Source organism: Lepidochelys kempii, chromosome 4 (genome assembly GCF_965140265.1).
Source record: "Lepidochelys kempii isolate rLepKem1 chromosome 4, rLepKem1.hap2, whole genome shotgun sequence".
In the NCBI taxonomy this organism is placed as follows: Eukaryota; Metazoa; Chordata; order Testudines; family Cheloniidae; genus Lepidochelys; species Lepidochelys kempii.
This window is the reverse complement of record NC_133259.1, coordinates 89056710-89074736: the sequence shown is the minus strand read 5'-3', so window position 1 is coordinate 89074736 and position 18027 is coordinate 89056710. Positions and strand designations below refer to the sequence as shown.

Genomic DNA, 18027 nt, shown 5'->3' with positions numbered 1-18027 from the left:
GAAATCCTGGGCGCCCCATCATCTCCGGCATTGGCACCCTGACAGCAGGATTGTCTGGCTATGTAGACTCCCTCCTCAGGCCCTACGCTACCAGCACTCCCAGCTACCTTCGAGACACCACTGACTTCCTGAGGAAACTACAATCCATCAGTGATCTTCCTGATAACACCATCCTGGCGACTATGGATGTAGAAGCCCTCAACACCAACATTCCACACAAAGATGGACTACAAGCCGTCAAGAACACTATCCCCGATAATGTCTCGGCTAACCTGGTGGCTGAACTTTGTGACTTTGTCCTCACCCATAACTATTTCACATTTGGGGACAATGTATACCTTCAAATCAGCGGCACTGCTATGGGTACCCGCATGGCCCCACAGTATGCCAACATTTTTATGGCTGACTTAGAACAACGCTTCCTCAGCTCTCGTCCCCTAACGCCCCTACTCTACTTGCGCTATATTGATGACATCTTCATCATCTGGACCCATGGAAAAGAAGCCCTTGAGGAATTCCACCATGATTTCAACAATTTCCATCCCACCATCAACCTCAGCCTGGTCCAGTCCACACAAGAGATCCACTTCTTGGACACTACAGTGCTAATAAATGATGGTCACATAAACAACACCCTATACCGGAAACCTACTGACTGCTATTCCTACCTACATGCCTCCGGCTTTCACCCTGACCACACCACACGATCCATTGTCTACAGCCAAGCTCTGCGATACAACCACATTTGCTCCAACCCCTCAGACAGAGACAAACACGTACAAGATCTCTATCAAGCATTCTTACAACTATAATACCCACCTGCTGAAGTGAAGAAACAGATTGACAGAGCCAGAAGAGTTCCCAGAAGTCACCCACTACAGGACAAGCCTAACAAAGAAGACAACAGAACGCCACTAGCCGTCACCTTCAGCCCCAACTAAAACTCCTCCAACGCATTATCAAGGATCTACAACCTATCCTGAAGGATGACCCAACACTCTCACAGATCTTGGGAGACAGGCCAGTCCTTGCCAACGGACAGTCCCCAACCTGAAGCGAATACTCATACCACACAACAGAGCCACTAACCCAGGAACCTATCCTTGCAACAAAGCCCGTTGCCAACTGTGCCCACATATCTATTCAGGGGACACCATCACAGGGCCTAATAACATCAGCCACACTATCAGAGGCTCGTTCACCTGTACATCTACCAATGTGATATATGCCATCATGTGCCAGCAATGCCCCTCTGCCGTGTACATTGGTCAAGCTGGACAGTCTCTACGTAAAAGAATAAATGGACACAAATCAGATGTCAAGAATTATAACATTCATAAACCAGTTGGAGAACACTTCAATCTCTCTGGTCATGCGATTACAGACACGAAAGTTGTGATATTACAACAGTAAAACTTCAAAACCAGACTCTAGCGAGAGACTGAATTGGAATTCATTTGCAAATTAGATACAATTAACTTAGGCTTGAATAGAGACTGGGAGTGGCTAAGTCATTATGCAAGGTAACCTATTTCCCCGTGTTTCCCCTCCCCCCCTTCCTCAGACGTTCTTGTTAAACCCTGGATTTGTGCTGGAAATGGCCCACCTTGATTATCATACACATTGTAAGGAGAGTGATCACTTTAGATAAGTTATTACCAGCAGGAGAGTGGGGTGGGGGGAGAGAAAACCTTTTGTAGAGGTAAATACCCATTTTTTTCATGGTTTGTATGTATAAGAACATCTTCTGTATTTTCCACAGTATGCATCCAATGAAGTGAGCTGTAGCTCACGAAAGCTTATGCTCAAATAAATTGGTTAGTCTCTAAGGTGCCACAAGTACTCCTGTTCTTTTTGCAAATACAGACTAACATGGCTGTTACTCTGAAACCTGTCATAGTAGACTTTGAACTCCTGACTTGAAATATTATATGCAATAGTCAAAGCAGATTAAGTATGGCAGAGCCATGAACATGGAGTATGGCTGTGCAGCGATGTTGTCTGCCTCTTTGTTGGAAGTGGACATGATTATATTTTAAGATACTTCATACCTATTCTGCTATTTCTGTATGTATGGATTGAAGATCTTCATATGGATTATGGAAAATGTTTATCTTTCTAGTTGAGCAGTGATAAATGCCTTTAATCAGCAATGACAGAGAGATCTCAGTCCAGAAATCCAGCCTGCAAACAAAATAGTTAAAATCTGAAGGAGTTCTGACCTTCATTCTTTCTCTTATACTCTTCTATTGTTTTTGGATTTCTCAGCAACAGGAGCATTTATCTGACTTGATCTTAATCCATTTGTATACCTTTAAGAGCCACTAAAGCTGAGAGATAAATGAATTAAGGCTGGAATATAATCGGGTCCAAACTAATTATAGAGTGTTTTGATTGAACTTGTGGTATTGTCCCTATTGGTAGGGAAATTCACCACATCAGAATTGTGTGTGTTTTTGAAAGAAAACTAATGGACATTGTATCGCCAACTGCAGTATATTTCTACCAGTATATGTGCCTATTGGTCATCAAGTCTGGCTGAATTTTTTAAAATATATTTTAATGTATGGACAGTTATCATGAGATAAACAGATGGTCATTCACCTGACTAAATACATATTCTTTAGGGTGTCAGGGTAGGCATAGATTGCTGTCACAAGACCTCAGCATAATTTGCATAAATTTAATATGATATGTGTGGTTCAGACAGGTCAACATTAGTAAGAGTTTGTCTTCATTCCCCATAGAAACTCCCATTTTCTAAACTCATTTTGAATTTCTTTAGGCTGAAACATGGGATATGCTAGCTCAGCAAAAAACTATTTGGCTTCATTCTAGACAGACAGGCCTTAATATGCTCTTGGTTGGTTTTTGGGTGGGAAAATGTTTTACATTTTACATTTGGGGGATAATAGTTTGCATAGCAGTACTTTCTCAGAACCTTTTTTAAAGCTGCAATCAGGGTAGACCAGGGTATGTGCAGTGAATGAGATGATACTTTTGTGACTTGAGGGGGCTTGCTCTACTGGAAGAAAACAGTTCCTCTAACGTTGCAAGCAACAGGAGGTGTAGGAATACCTGCATTATATTGAGTACTTACTTCTATAAGAGGTTACAAATTAGTATTTCATCAAAGAAAATAAATGTATTGTAAACTTTACACTGAAGCCATATGCATACAGAATAGATGTAGTTGCAGTTCCTATTGCAAAGCAGCTAAAACAGTAATAAATACTGGGCAAAGAGAGTTTAAATCTTGACAACACTCAATTAAAAATACCATCAGAGGTCATCTTTTGGCTCTTGAAACCAAATCATGGTAGAATCAAGTTTACAAATGTAGTTTCATGTTAAAATTGTTTGCTCTGTCCCTGTTGACAAGCCAAACCATGACAGAAACTGTTTTAGCTGGAACTAGTTTCCAGAGTATTTATTTAACCCAGTTTCCATCTGCAGTGGCTGCAACCTCTGTGCATATGGGCCGGGGTCTTTAGTTATGAGCTGTCTACAGAAACTTGTAGAATTAATGAAGTGTAATACTTTGTATTTTTTAAGGCACAAAATCTAAAATTATACTTAAGTGATCAGGTAAATATTTTCATTTGTTAAAACAAGACAAATAAATATAGCAATGTATACTGCATTTTGTCTCTCTGCCAGGTGGTACAATACCTTCTATTACTCCAGAAAAATCTTCCTTAGTTGTGAATAGCGGACAAGAAGTAAGACTGAGATGCAATGATGATGGTCCAGTGACTTGGGATTTTCAGAACTCAGACTCTTCAGGAAAACCAAGACATTTCAATAATAAGGAGTGGTACATAAAAAATGCATCAGCCAAAGACACAGGCAGATACATATGCAAAAACAAAGAGAGTTTGAACACCTCCATTTATGTTTTTGTGAAAGGTAAATTTGTATGTGTATTTTTCCCCTTCTTCCCTTCCAAAGCACATAATTGGAGTCTGGTGTGTCCCTTTGCATATGAGTACTCAGAAACTGTAGTAAAGCTGTTTAAATTGTATTCCAAATTCATGAGGAATCCATGGCCAGAGATGGGACACTAGATAGGTAGGGCTCTGAGCTACTACAGTCTGTAAATCACGATTTGAGGACTGCAGTAACTCAGCCGAAGGTTATGAGTCTATTACAGAAGTGGATGGGTGAGATTCTGTGGCTTGGCATGTGCAGGAGGTCGGACAATGGTTCTTTATGATACACTACAATCATAGACTTGGATTGTCTGGTAAGCTCAGGTAAAGAAAAGACTTAAGCCAAAATAAAAATAATAATAATAATAAATAGTCCTAGCAGGGACTTAATATATTCAAAATAACGCAACATATTTCAGCAATGTTCAATAACGCCAGCGGATGAGAAATGGTGTAACACATACAGGGAGAAGTTAGGTATTTACATTAGACGATGCTTGCTAGGGTCATTGTAGTCACAGGAAGTTTTCGGTAGTGTTTCCATATAAATCTTCACTGTTATATGCAAAAACTTGGCTTCTGGAAGGAGAATTTGGATACCATTTTAAAAAAATGAGCTAAAATCATTTGGGTGGATTGTTCTGTATAGAGAGCAAAAAACTTATTTCTTCCTTAATTTTATTCTTTGTAGAATTTTAAAAGTTATTATTCTTTACATCCACTAGTCTGTAGTCAGTAAAGATTTGACCCCACCCTCTGGCTTACTGAGGCAGTTTGTTACAAATGTTAGTACCTAAACGCTCCTTTGTATAAGACAGTGGGTAACAAAGAATCATCTTGCATGCAGCCTCTGTTTTAGTTCAGGCAGTTCTGACTAACTCTTGTACACCTTTCAATAGTGGGTACCTGCCTGTCTTGTGATACTTTTTCTTGAACTGCTATTGCCTTTTACCCACCTCTGTCTTTTCCTCTGGTTTTCCTCCCTTCTGTGACTTGTTGGATTCTGACAGATGGCCTCACTGGCTCTCAGTCAACTTTGCCAATTTATGTGCCTCAAGTGGGCTGACTCTGCTGATTTCTAGGGCAACCCATTCTCTTGCCTGAGCCCATGTGGCGCAGGCTGCCCTCTTTTCCTGTTGGTGGGGGTTTTTGTGTGTGTGTGTGTGTGGCCTTTCCTATTGCAACTAGTGTTTCTCTTTCTCCACCTCCAGCCAGCAGTCCCTGGGAGAGGTGAGGGAAGTTGCTTAGGGGCCTGGTAATCCTTCTGGAACTGCTTCACAAGGACAGAGAAGCCAGCATAGCCTGGCAGGGGATTTTCTCCAGATGGAATATTCTCAAAGGTAGTCTATGTGGCCCTGTGGCGTTTCTGAAGAAATGCAAAGCTACCAAGTCCTCAGAACAGCCATCCTTCTTTCATGGATAAATTTCTTCCTCTTTTTCACTTCACAATTCCAGGACAAGGCCTAACCATCCAGCTGACCTGACCAAAAAGCTAACCTAAAACTCTGGAACCCCCCCTTCCCAAGAAATGCATGTAGACTTTTTAGGAACATACTATGTTGGGTTCCTTTAGACCTTATGACCTGTGTATGAACAGATTTATTCTTCATTCCACCCAGTCACAATCTGCCTTCAAACCATCAGCTGTCTGAGACCAAGAGTTCAGTGGTAGTGCTGGACTTTGCCATCTCTCCAGTTCCATACCAGCTTTCTCCCTACCATCTTATCCATCCAGTAACCTGGAATCCTTGGAGGCCATTCAAATGTTCTCTAGCACTGGGGACATTCTCTTGTTTCTTCCTCAGAGCAAGCCATACTTTTGTTTCTCATGGATCATGACAAATGAAGTCAGACATACCAATGCCAGTATGTGATGGACACAATAGAGCTTTATCTATCACACACATTTTCTTAAACCTCATGGTAGCTATCATAATCAACTTTGATGAGGAAGGCATTCATATTTCCCATTAAAAGAATGACCTACTAGTGGGATATTCTTCACCTCAGAATGAAAGATAGCAAACCAGTGCTGTCAAATGAACATGGTTTTGCAATGAATTATCAGAGAAGCTTTTTCTGGCAATCACACAAGACTTGGTTAACCCCTTTGTCAAATTCCTAACTCACCTGGGACAAATAGGCTTCTGGAGGTAAAACAAATTATTTTTTCAAGCCGTGTCATCTTCCTGCAGCGTTGTGTGGCATGCCCTTCAAATCCTGGGCTTGATGATATCCTATGCAGACATAAGGACAGTACAGAGCATTCAACTCTACATGAAACACTATGAGGCTTTCCTTTTACACAGTTAGAATGCATAGGAGAACATGAACAATGTAGTAATGTCTCCAAAAAAGTCCTCTGTTTGCTACAATGGTGGATATCGACATCACAATTTCACCATCAGGATTTCTATAGCTGGTATTCCAGCCTTCAAAGGCAGAGGGTAATATAGACTAATCATCTGTCTTTCAGAGCTTGGGTCATTCATGGCACACACTCTTTATTCTTTGATCAGAAATCATGCAGTGTTGATAGACAACAGGACAATGACAACCTATTTAAACATGCAGAAGCAGGGAACTTGCAACTCCATCGTCTAGATGGAGGCAATTATTAACCCGTTCTAGGTAAATAAAATGGAGGACAATCATCTCAGACACTTTTATATAAAAGGCAAGCTGGGTGAATACAATTATAAGCAACTCATTTTGTGTTGGAGGAGCAGGAGTACTGCCCAAAATGTCAGTGGGATGAGATGGGGGGGGGGAGTGAGGAAAGTATATGTGTAATCCTTTTAGATGTCTTCATTCCCTTAGACAAATTGATTTGTGCCATCCCGTCTTTCCCTCCCCATTTCCAGAATGATATAGGAAGATTGTACAGGATCAAGCCTTGGTAATTCTGCTCACTTCAACCCTGGCCTTGACACCAATTCCAGCTGTCTGTGAACCAGCTGTTACTTCACTTATCACACATCCAAGGACCTCTTTTTCCTAGGGAACCCTCCTGCACCTGAACCCAGCCAGGATGAAGTTGAGTAGGAGGAAACAGATTGCTTAAGCCTTTGCCAGCATGGATTATTCTTGAGTTCATTGAGATTGTCTTCTGATTTTGGAGGGATTCCGTGCTTCTCTGTATGCTACCATCTTATTTGGAAGCCATTAAACTCTTGGTGCAAGACATTAAGCCTACAGTAAGGGTCTTGGCCTGAGCTGCTTTTGCTTTCAATTTTGGGGGGTTTCTGCCACTTGAAAAGAAGCACAGTTAATGCTATGTCTTCATATTGCAACTAGGCCAGTGAGCTCAATGTAACTTTATCCTTCCACAGAATGTTGCAGATTAGATGTTCTGTCCTCAGCTGACTCCATCTCTGACTGCAAAGTTCTCTAGGCTACAGTTCTTTAAAGTATACATTATAAGTAAAACAAGCTTGAAATGTGCTATTCATTCTTGTTTTGGTTAAACAATATGCTATGCTCTTGTTTTCTTCTTCCTATCCTCATTGTGGGTCTCTATTTTCTGGTGCTAGTTCTTAAATTCCTGTAGTGATTTCAGGATAGTGGATGTATAAGTTACATGAAGACCAACTTAAATAAAATGAGCAAAACTTGTTCTAATTCTACTCCTCCAATGTAAACTGTAGCCTGGGGCATAAATAAACTTTGACAGTCATTGTGAAATCTCTTAATTTTTTGGTTTTCAATATTGTTGAGCAAGTTATTAGTATTTTAAAATTAGCAGCTAGCAAGGACTTCAACTTTGGTTTTAAAAATACTAAATAGATCAGATATTACTGTACTGTAGATTGACTGACATGACAAATTGTAAGCAGTCATACAGAATAACTACATCATAATTTTTCAATACTATGGATTAACCAGATGCTTATGTAAATACCTCCAATATTTTCAGGGAGAGAGAAGTTTTAATTTTGCTATTTCCTCTGATAGCAATATGTGTTCATTTAGATTGTCTTTTTTAGAAGTGAAAATTATAATTGAGGTTACAGTTCAACTTTCACTTGATCATACATTTCTCAGAAATTCTCCTTCTGGGCATGAAACTTGATAGACCTGATCTCAGCTCATAGGTGATTTTTTTAATAGTCTGAGCAAAATCTATTCTGGCATTTTTTGAGTTAGACAAGAAGGAAATAATCATTTCCTCTCTTTAAAGATAAAAGAAAAAATAAGATTTTTTTTTCCTGCACAAAACTCTCAAGTGACTGAGTTTTAAAACTACTGCACCTCAGCATAGTGCACAGTCAGAAAATAAGGAAGGTTTCTAAGATTCTATTAGCAATGTTAATTTAATAAACTTGAATTAATACAGTATTCATAATATTAGTAAAATGTATAATTTAATGTATTCTTTGAGCAATCTGGCAGAGTTTGGTTTTTTTGAACCTTAACTTGTACAATTCCTGACTTTTTAACACATTTGTTTTCTTTACAGATCCACATATCCTTTTCCTTGATGACTCTGACCCTTCAATCTATGTAAGAGAGGACAGTGATGCTCTTGTGGCATGTCCAGTGACAGATCCAGATGTTTCAAATTTCACCTTGAAATTATGTGGTGGCAAACCATTTCCCAAGAATTTGACGTTTATTGCCAATCCCCAGAAAGGAATCATTATAAAAAATGTACAAAGATCATTTAAAGGGTGCTACCAATGCTTGGCAAAACAAAATGGAGTTGAGAAAACTTCAGAAAATAGATACCTGATTGTAAGGCCAGGTAAATGCACTTTTTCCCCCTCTGCATGCATATGGGCATTCATCTGAAGAAAACAGATTGATGAACACTGCTGCGAATACTTTCCTAAGAAACACTAATGGATCTTGAACTTATCACTATTTTTCATAGAAAGGTTTGAGTTAATAATGCGAGTTTAGGATTACTAGATTTTTTTTCATATAATAAAACAGAATACATTTTAAAATATAGTAATAAACAGGTGCTTGTTTGAGGTTCTGGTAGCTGGGTGGATAGGTTGCAGGGACTTCAGAGCTTGTTCCAGATCTGGAATTTGGTAGAGGGGTGTGTGTGTGTTTGTGTTTGAAGGGAGAAGGGAAGAGGTGTCACATAAGGGTTGACAGTGGGGATCTTAGAAAGGTTTTGGCAAAATCCCTGCTGATTTTGGGTAGTTCTGTGGATTCTAAAAGGAATTTGGGGATCCAGGCTTTTCTGAGCCCTGGTCCAGTGCTGACACTCGTCTTCGATGCTGGCTTTCTAATTCATTTGCTCTGTCAAAACTTACAGTATTCAGTAGATTTGAATAGGACTGTCCTGCTAAACCAGAAGACTAGGACACCTTATCACCTTACTGTTATCTATATAATTGAAATTGGAAGACCTGATAATACATTTTGGTTAACAAAATGTAGTAAGCTAACAAATACAGTTTCTCACAACTGAAGTAAGGTGTGTGTGTGAGAGAGAGAAAGAGAAGCTGTGTGGTGGGGGAAGGAGGGAATGGAACAATCTTATTTTCTTCATGGGTGAAAAAAGGTAGGTATAGAAATCTTGTCCTCTAATTTTGAATGGGACATCACTGGTAAAGCTGTCATTTGTGACTGTTTACCTCTGATCTCCCTCTTGAATTTTAAGCCCATTTAGACAGATCTTTTATTTAACCTTCTAGTGACGTTGTACGTTAGCAAATTGTTGTAAATCAGTTTGGAGAGAAGGAATATAAGCCTAATTAATGAAAGCGCCTAAAATATATTAACAGTTGAGGTGCACAACATCTTTTTAAGGTTCAAATAGCTTGCCCAAGTTCTCTCTCGAAATCTGTGGTAGAACCAGGAGTAGTAGAATCCAGAGCTCCCCATATGAGACTGCCATTTTCACCACTGGAAAACACATCCTCCTTTTTTGTACCATCATTTACATTATCCAAATGTAGTCCAGGAGTGGACAGTTCAATTCCACTGGCATAAAAGTCAAATATGAAAAGTTCTATATAAGAGCTAGGTATTCTATTAACAACAAGGGGAAAGAAATACAAGTCAAAATTGGGAAAGAACAGGTGAAAGAATATTTAGATAAGTCTGATGTATTCAAGTTGGCAGAATCTGGTGAAATTCACCATAGTGTTCTTAAAGAACTAGCTGAAGCAATCTTGGAATTGTTAGCAATTATTTTTGAGAGTTCATGTAAGATTGATAACATCCCAGAGGACTGGAAAAGTCAAACATACTACCTACCTTTCAAAAGGGGAACAAAAAGAACCCAGGAATTTTAGAGTTTGATAACTGGAAACATACTGGAACAAATTATTAAACAATCAGTTTATAAGCACCTAGATGATAATAGAATTAAATGGAATAGGCAACATGAATTTGCCAAGAACAAATCATGCCAAACCAAACCAATTTCCTTCTTTGATAGGATTACTGCTCTAGTGGATTGGGGGGAAGCAGTAGATGTGATATATCTTGGTTTTTAGTAAAGCTTTTCACATAGTCCCACATGACATTCTCATAAGCAAACAGGTGCAGAATTAGTTGAAAGACCATACTCCAAGAATAGTTATCAATGGTTCTCTGTCAAACTGTGGAGGACCTACCTAATCGGGTCCCACAATGGTCTGTCCTGGGTCCGTTACTATTCAGTATTTTCATTAATGGCTTGGGTAATGAGGTGGAGAATATGCTTATAAAATTTTCAGATGACAACATGCTGGGAGGGACTACAAGCACTTTGGAGGACAGGATTAGAATTCAGAATAACCTGACAAATCAATGAATTGGTCTGAAATCATCAAGATGAAATTCCATAACAACAAGTGCAAATTACTACACTTGGGAAGGAAAAATCAAAGGCACAGCTGCAAAATGGGGAATAACTGGCTAGGTGATAGTACTACTGAAAAAGATCTGGGGTTTATAGTGGATCTCAAATTGAGTATGAGTCAAATATGTGATTAGTTGCCAAAAAGGCTAGTATCATTTTGGGGTATATTAACAGGCATAAGCCACAGGAGGCAATCGTCCAACTCTACTTGGCATTGTTGAGGCCTCAGCTGATATATTGTGTCCACATCTTAAGAAAGATGTGGACAAATTGGAGAGAGTCCAGAGTAGAGCAACGACAATGATCAAAGATTTAGAAAACCTGACCTATCAGGAAAGGTTTAAAAACCGAGCATATTTAGTCTTGAGAAAGAAGACTGAGCTGGGACCTGATAAGTTTTCAAAATTTATTAAGGGCTGTTACAAAGAGGATGGTGATCAGTTGTTCTCCATGTCCTCTGAAGGTAGGACAAGAAATAAGGGGCTTATTTGGAGCAAGAGAAATTTAGGTTAGATAATTGGAAAAATTTCTAACTATAAGGATAGTTAATCTTTGGAATAGCCTTGTAAGGTAGACTGTGGAATCCCTCACATTAGAAATATTTAATGGATGAACACCTATCAGGGACAGTCTAGGTATACTTGGTTCTGCATCTGCACAGAGGGTTGGATTAGATGACGTCTCATGGTCCCTTCCACCCCTATATTTCTATGATTCTGTTATTATTTATTATTATACTATAGTACAAGAGACAATTTAGAGGAAGGATTGAGGGAAAATGTTGAAGCAACAAAAAAAAGAGAAAATTAAAGGAGGAAATTTAAAAGCTTTAGATATTACAGATAAATACATAGGTACTCGATCCTCAGATAGTGTAAATTGTCATTACTTGATTGAGTTCAGCAGAACTACACCAACTTAAAACAGCTGTGTATCTAGCCTACTAAGTCAGTAACACATCACCAAAGCCATCTCAGTTGGCAACCTTGTCAGTCTTGATGGAGACCTACATTCTCCCCTTTGTGATCATCCATCTCAGGCAGAGTTAAGGCCCATTGGCAGGGTGGTGTGGTAAAATCAAGCACTGTCATTCCCTGTGCAGTTCCTGTTCTTTGTCTAAGTGGAGAACTTTAGTTTTCTAGGGCATTCAGTTAGACATTTTACAAGAGCACTAAATTCATGTAGACATTTTATATTTAAGAAATTGAATTTAATTTCAACATGCAATTCCATAGTGACATAATTCTAACTGGTTTTAGTTGTAAAATTCAGCAGGTTCATCATTGTCATAGAATGAGTTACCTGATTGATAGTTAAATACCATCCACGTTTATCCATGTGACTTGCATTTATCCATGTGACTTGAGTAGATCTAAGTGTTTCCTAACTTTAAGTATAGTTTAAAAGGGGACAAAATGGAAATATACTTAGCATGAAAACACTAGTCTAATATATTACAGAGATTTGAATGCCGCTAAGAGGTCTGAATTTTGTTGGAAGGTTAATGACTGTTGATTTTTATCCCTCTTGGAAGCTCTGAATGTAATGAAAAATAATGCACTTATAAATTATTTTCCAGTTCACAAAACCCTCCCTGTTATCACCTTATCCAAACCCAGCCAGCTTCTCAAAGAAGGGGAAGAATTTGAAGTTACATGCACAATAAGAGATGTAGATAGTTCGTTGACAGCTAATTGGATTCCTCAAAATAACACGGTGAGATCATTTAAGTTTTAAAACACAGTCTAAAAAACAACAGGACCTTAGAAAGGCATTTATGTCCGTATTCCTTGAAAATAAAACTTCTGCGAAGATATGTATGTGTTTATCTCAAGTAAGTAACATTTGGCCAATTTCAGTTTACCTCAGTTCCTTACTTAGGGCAGGACTGTGACTTGTCCTTACAACACTCTGCATGCCAAAGATGGGGCACCAGGCACACTCCTGCTTTTCTGTGTGGGCTACGCGCATCATTGATCACAGCCCAGGGGGAGAGCAGCTTCCAGATATCCAGTGTTTTCAAACCTGGGTACCTGAGGTTAGGCTCTTAAATCTGAAGATCAGCCTATATTGGCATACCTAAATACAGAACTACTGAGCACCCACAAATCGCTTTGATCTCAACGGGAGCAGCAAGATCTCAGTAGCATTGAAGAGTTTGGCCATAGTTTATAAAAGTACCTAAAGTTCCCAAACTGGTTGTTGTTGGTAAGAAGACCGACTACTACTCCTGCAGCATACAATCCCCTGTTAATTGGTAGGTCTTTTGTTGTTAATGGCAGTGACTGGAATACATAATTTGCTGTTCATGTGTGTATAGAAAAAAAGCTTCTGTGGTACAGTAATGATAGATAAATCATACAACCTCAGGCCTGGATACTGACTCTCTAGGGTCTATGCCATTCCTAACTAATCCATTGATGCTGGCAGAGTTTCTTTCACTAAGTGCATATCTACTGTGAAATCCCAGCTCACAGCTTCAAGAGTTAAAGCCTAAATAACATGTGGGCAGTATGGTACTTGCAGATGGGGCTTTTGGTTCCTTGCCAAGGTTAACTATAAATCTTGCATTTGAGCACTTTTATTTTCTTGTTTGATTGCAGTAAGGTCAGGATCTTTTCTTGACCACATTTTTTCATGCTATGTTAGTTTACATTTTTATGAAGAAAAATCCACAAGAAAAATATTTTGGACCAAATAAGTGTGACCTTTCAGTCTTGTTTGTTAAATATCAGGGGAAGCAATCATTTAAAATATTGACTGTCAAATTAAATTTTGTATTGGAATGGCTAGAATACATAACATTAATGAGTTTAAATAGAGGCAGAATTGCATATTGGCCTGAATAGGTCAAAGTAAAAAAAGTTTACTGTTTCCCTGATCACTAGTAGTAGTTGTTGCTGCTGCTGCTGCTTTTGAAAAATCAGTAGAAGATCTGTTTTCAACAACCACTTCCAGACTTAATGTATAAAATATTAATGATAAAGAGGCCAAAAGTCATAACTGTGTTAAATGGATGAAACACCTGGAAATCTCTAGCACCTCTCCTAATGAAAACGTTTTCATTAGAACATCTAAAAAAATAATTCAACACTATGCTTTGGTCTAATTTGAAATGACAAGTCATCCCAATTTAATAGTAGATATGCCACAAAAAACTAAAAGCACTTACTACCCAACCATATCATAAGATCACACCTAAAATCTTTCTTCAACTCCCAGGCTTACCCCCTAGACAGAAACCCCAACATATTAAGTGTTTGAGAAAAAAAAATGGCTTTCCAGTTTGCCCAGAAGGTTAAGAAATCCAGATGCTTGCTGATCAAAGAGGGAAATGTATTCCAAAGCTAAGAACCCCTCACTTAGCAGCCTACTGACAGCTCCTTGTCGTGTGTGTTGAGAGAGCTCCATGCTGCTCAGCTGTGATAGAAAGACGCAAGAAAGAAGTGGTGCCTCTTCTCAAGCTCTATGAGGACTTGGCAGTTTAAAATTAGCACCTTAAACTCTACCTGGAACTTTACTGAGAGCCAGAGCAACTTTTGTGGTAATGTTTTTTTACATGCTGTTTGACTGATGCACCAACCGTCAGTCCAGCAGCCACATTCTGTGCTAGCTTCACCTTCCAAGCAATGTCAAAGTGAAATCCAATGCGGAGGTCTCATCTAGTTTCCACACAGAAGGACTAGAAACGTTATTTTTATGGAAGGTTTCCGAGTAGCAGCCATGTTAGTCTGTATTCACAAAAAGAAAAGGAGTACTTGTGGCACCTTAGAGACTAACCAATTTATTTGAGCATAAACTTTTGTGAGCTACAGCTCACTTCATCGGATGCATTCAGTGGAAAATACAGTGGGGAGATTTATATACATAGAGAATCATGTTCTCTATGTATTGCGACAAAATTCCTCCTCTACCTTGGTGGGTCTTGAGCTTATTGGCGGATTTGCTCGCCTTGGAGCTTCACGGCAGCCCTCAGTTTGGCCATTTTCATGAATCCACAGTCCAGGTCAACTCTTCCTGTGTCTGACCAGGAGTTGAGAGGTTTGGGGGGAACCTGCGCCCGCCCTCTATTCCAGGTTCCAGCCCAGAGCCCTGTGGTATGCAGCTGTTTAGAGTGCCTCCTGGAACAGCTGTGCAGCAGCTACAACTCCCTGGGCTGCTTTCCCATGGCCTCCTAACACCTTCTTTGTCCTCACCATAGGACCTTCCTCCTGGTGTCTGATGATGCTTGTATTCCTCAGTCCTCCAACAGTATGCGTTCTCACTCTCAGCTCCTAGTGCCCCTTGCTCCCAGCTCCTCACACGCACACCACAAACTGAAGTGAGCTCCTTTTTAAACCCAGGTGCCCTGATTAGCCTGCCTTAATTGATTCTAGCAGCTTCTTGATTGGCTGCAGGTGTTCTAATCAGCCTGTCAGTCTTAATTGTCTCCAGAAGGTTCCTGATTGTTCTGGAACCTTCCCTGTTACCTTACCCAGGGAAAAGGGACCTACTTAGCCTGGGGCTAATATATCTGCCTTCTATTACTCTCCTTTAGCCATCTGGCCTGACCCTGTCACAGTATATAAATCTCCCCGCTGTATTTTCCACTGAATGCATCCGATGAAGTGAGCTGCAGCTCATGAAAGCTTATGCTCAAATAAATTTGCTAGTCTCTAAGGTGCCACAAGTACTCCTTTTATTTTTATGGAAGTTTGCTTTCTGCAGAATCTGAATCTTTCCTGGTGCTGGAAAATTACCTCCAGTGAACTGGCCTTGGCCCACTGACACAAACACCAATATTTGGGAAAATTTGGATTTGAACTTTGTGGCATTGGCCCATTTCTAATTATCTGGTACTCTTCAGACATGTGAGCAGAGTGGATCCCCTGCCTGAGGACCATAAAATCTAATTGCACAGTGTCATGTGCCTGTAGCTCCCATTGAAACCATTTGGAGTTGAAAGTGCTCAGCATCCTAGAAGATGGGACTCTCATTTAGAGAGAGCTAGGCCAGTGAAACCCAACAGACTAAGGGTGTAGGAGTGGGGTTTGAGGAGGAGAGGCAATAAAGAACAAGGGAAAGGGACTGCAACTTTGGGAAGAGCATTATTTTTCACAGAGAATTGATCATGTAGTTGTTTTGTATGGAGACGTTCCAGTGACAGGTTTGTCACGAAGGCTTATTATTCCGGTTTAAAGTTATGAATATTAATGTAGTGAAGTTATAATTACTTCTATTTTTAATTTATCTAGGAAGGCTGCTGCATACACAGTATTTTAGATGTTAATTGTTTTTTACCGACAGACTGTTAAAAGCAAAAGCAAGAATATGGGTGATTATGGATATGAAAAGAAATTAACATTGAGCATCCGTTCAGTGGGAGTTAATGATTCTGGAGCATTCACATGTCAAGCAAGAAACCCTTTTGGAACATCCAATATCACAATAACCTTGAACGTACTAGGTAAATAGTTCTTAAAGAAATACAACATTTCTAAGAGCTGAAAGGCGAAAATGCAAAGTAAACACCCCCTCCAATATCGAACAGTAGAGCTTATTAAAAAGGTATTGCAGACTGGTGATATGTTGAAAAAGAAAGATTAAAGCTTTAGTGTGTATCACTTCTTTAATGATGGTAACCTACTCTTTCAGTCAAATGTGATCTTGCATAGAAGAGCAACCTCAACAATGTTTTCATCTCTCTGGTTTGTGTGCTCTTAACTGGTTTAATTTTAAAACTATTTCAGTCTTAATGAAGCACAAAACTTCCCCTTCTTCATCTACTCACCCATCTTTGTATGGTATCATCTTCTGGAATCTTACCTCCTGCTGTGGGTCTTGCCTCAGCCTGTCTTAATAATGTGCAGAGTTATTACTAGTCCCACACAAATTTGCCTTACATTATTCCCATGCTGTATAGTGCTGGCAGAGCAAATATAAAACAGGTCTTCAATACCACATTCCATGTATAGGAAATTGATTTTCTGTTACATCCATTGGTGTGTTAATATGTTTTATGTAGGAGAAGCCACACTCTGAACTCTGTTTGGAAGAATTTTTATAAAATTAAAAGTTCTATTTATTTATTTATTTATTTTCTGTACGGCATTATAGCATAAAATACATGGGCTTGATTCAAAGCGCACTGAAATCAGTAGAAAGACTCCCATCCGTTGACTTCAAAGGGCTTTGGATCACACCCTTTAAGAGCAAGCAGATCTTTTTACTCTGCCCCTTTTAGTAACAGGTCATGCTGTGAAGACTGTTTAGACCCCAAATGCCCTGTATTAATTTTTATGACAAGATGTACTTTAAAATATTAAAACCACCCTAAGTGCTAATTTGCTAAATTGATAAAGGAGCACATTGATGTAGTTAGTAAGAGAATTTTGAGTAATTCCAGGTTATTGGCTAAAAGATTGTTGGTTCCTCTGCTTCCAAGAATGTAGAAATTGGGAAAAAAAAAATCTAGCTATGAAACCTCAATATTTCTTGAAGTAGTGGTTACTCTGTTGTCATCTTTTTTTCCTTTTACAACAGTTTTCTTTCACAAATGACATTACAAAACTGTTTGCATGGTTCTTTCTAGTAACTCAAGAAAAGCAGAAATAAGATAAGTATTTGAATCAGATTCTGAGCTGGTGTAAATCAGCACAACTCCATTGGTTTTAATGCAGTTACACCTGTTCACACCGGTTGAAGATCTGGCCCATAATTTTGATGTATGTTTTGCTCTATTGCTATACATGAAACGAAATTGTTATATAAAGTAAGCTAATCAGTACTGAAGCAATGTTAAGAATTAAAGAACAGAATCTTTTACAAAGAGCAGGGGTTGGGGAAATAAGCAAGTTTATTATAAGGGTAGGGAGGCTGTTCAGTACAGAGCCTATTATAAATACTCCAAATGCAAATGACTTTGCTGAATTGGTTCACTCAGAATAGTTTTGTGAAATACACAGAAAAAAACAATTGCTCTGTGCATACTTGCTTTATTAAATGCAATGAGCATAGCACTATAAAACATAAACTAATATATTTACAAAGAAAACATATGTTATGCTTAATAAAAAATTAAAGCTCTTAATCAGTTAAAAGCTGGTATTTTTCATTTTCAAAACAAAATTTTTTTGTTTCCTTGAGTTTCACCTACAACAAAGTTAGCAATCTGTTCTGGATTCTTTTACTGGTAATTGATAAAATAGGTTATTGCTTTTCTTTGCTGTTCCAGATCCTAGTATCATAGAAGTGAAATACAGGGGAAAAAAACTGAGATCTTTGAGATTGTATCAGACGCTAAATTAACAC

At 38.9% G+C, this 18027-nt stretch overlaps 1 protein-coding gene across 2 annotated transcripts in view; it reads left to right on the top strand.

The window, feature by feature from the left end:
- Positions 1 to 18027, top strand: part of KIT (KIT proto-oncogene, receptor tyrosine kinase) — an 80020-nt gene that overhangs the window by 27533 nt on the left and 34460 nt on the right. The window contains exons 2-5 of one of the 2 annotated variants that reach the window (XM_073342015.1): positions 3661 to 3909; positions 8392 to 8676; positions 12317 to 12453; positions 16024 to 16183. In XM_073342015.1, coding sequence (XP_073198116.1) covers positions 3661 to 3909; positions 8392 to 8676; positions 12317 to 12453; positions 16024 to 16183 — 831 coding nt within the window. The remainder of the gene's footprint in view (positions 1 to 3660; positions 3910 to 8391; positions 8677 to 12316; positions 12454 to 16023; positions 16184 to 18027) is intronic. The other variant, XM_073342016.1, reaches the window with a different exon arrangement.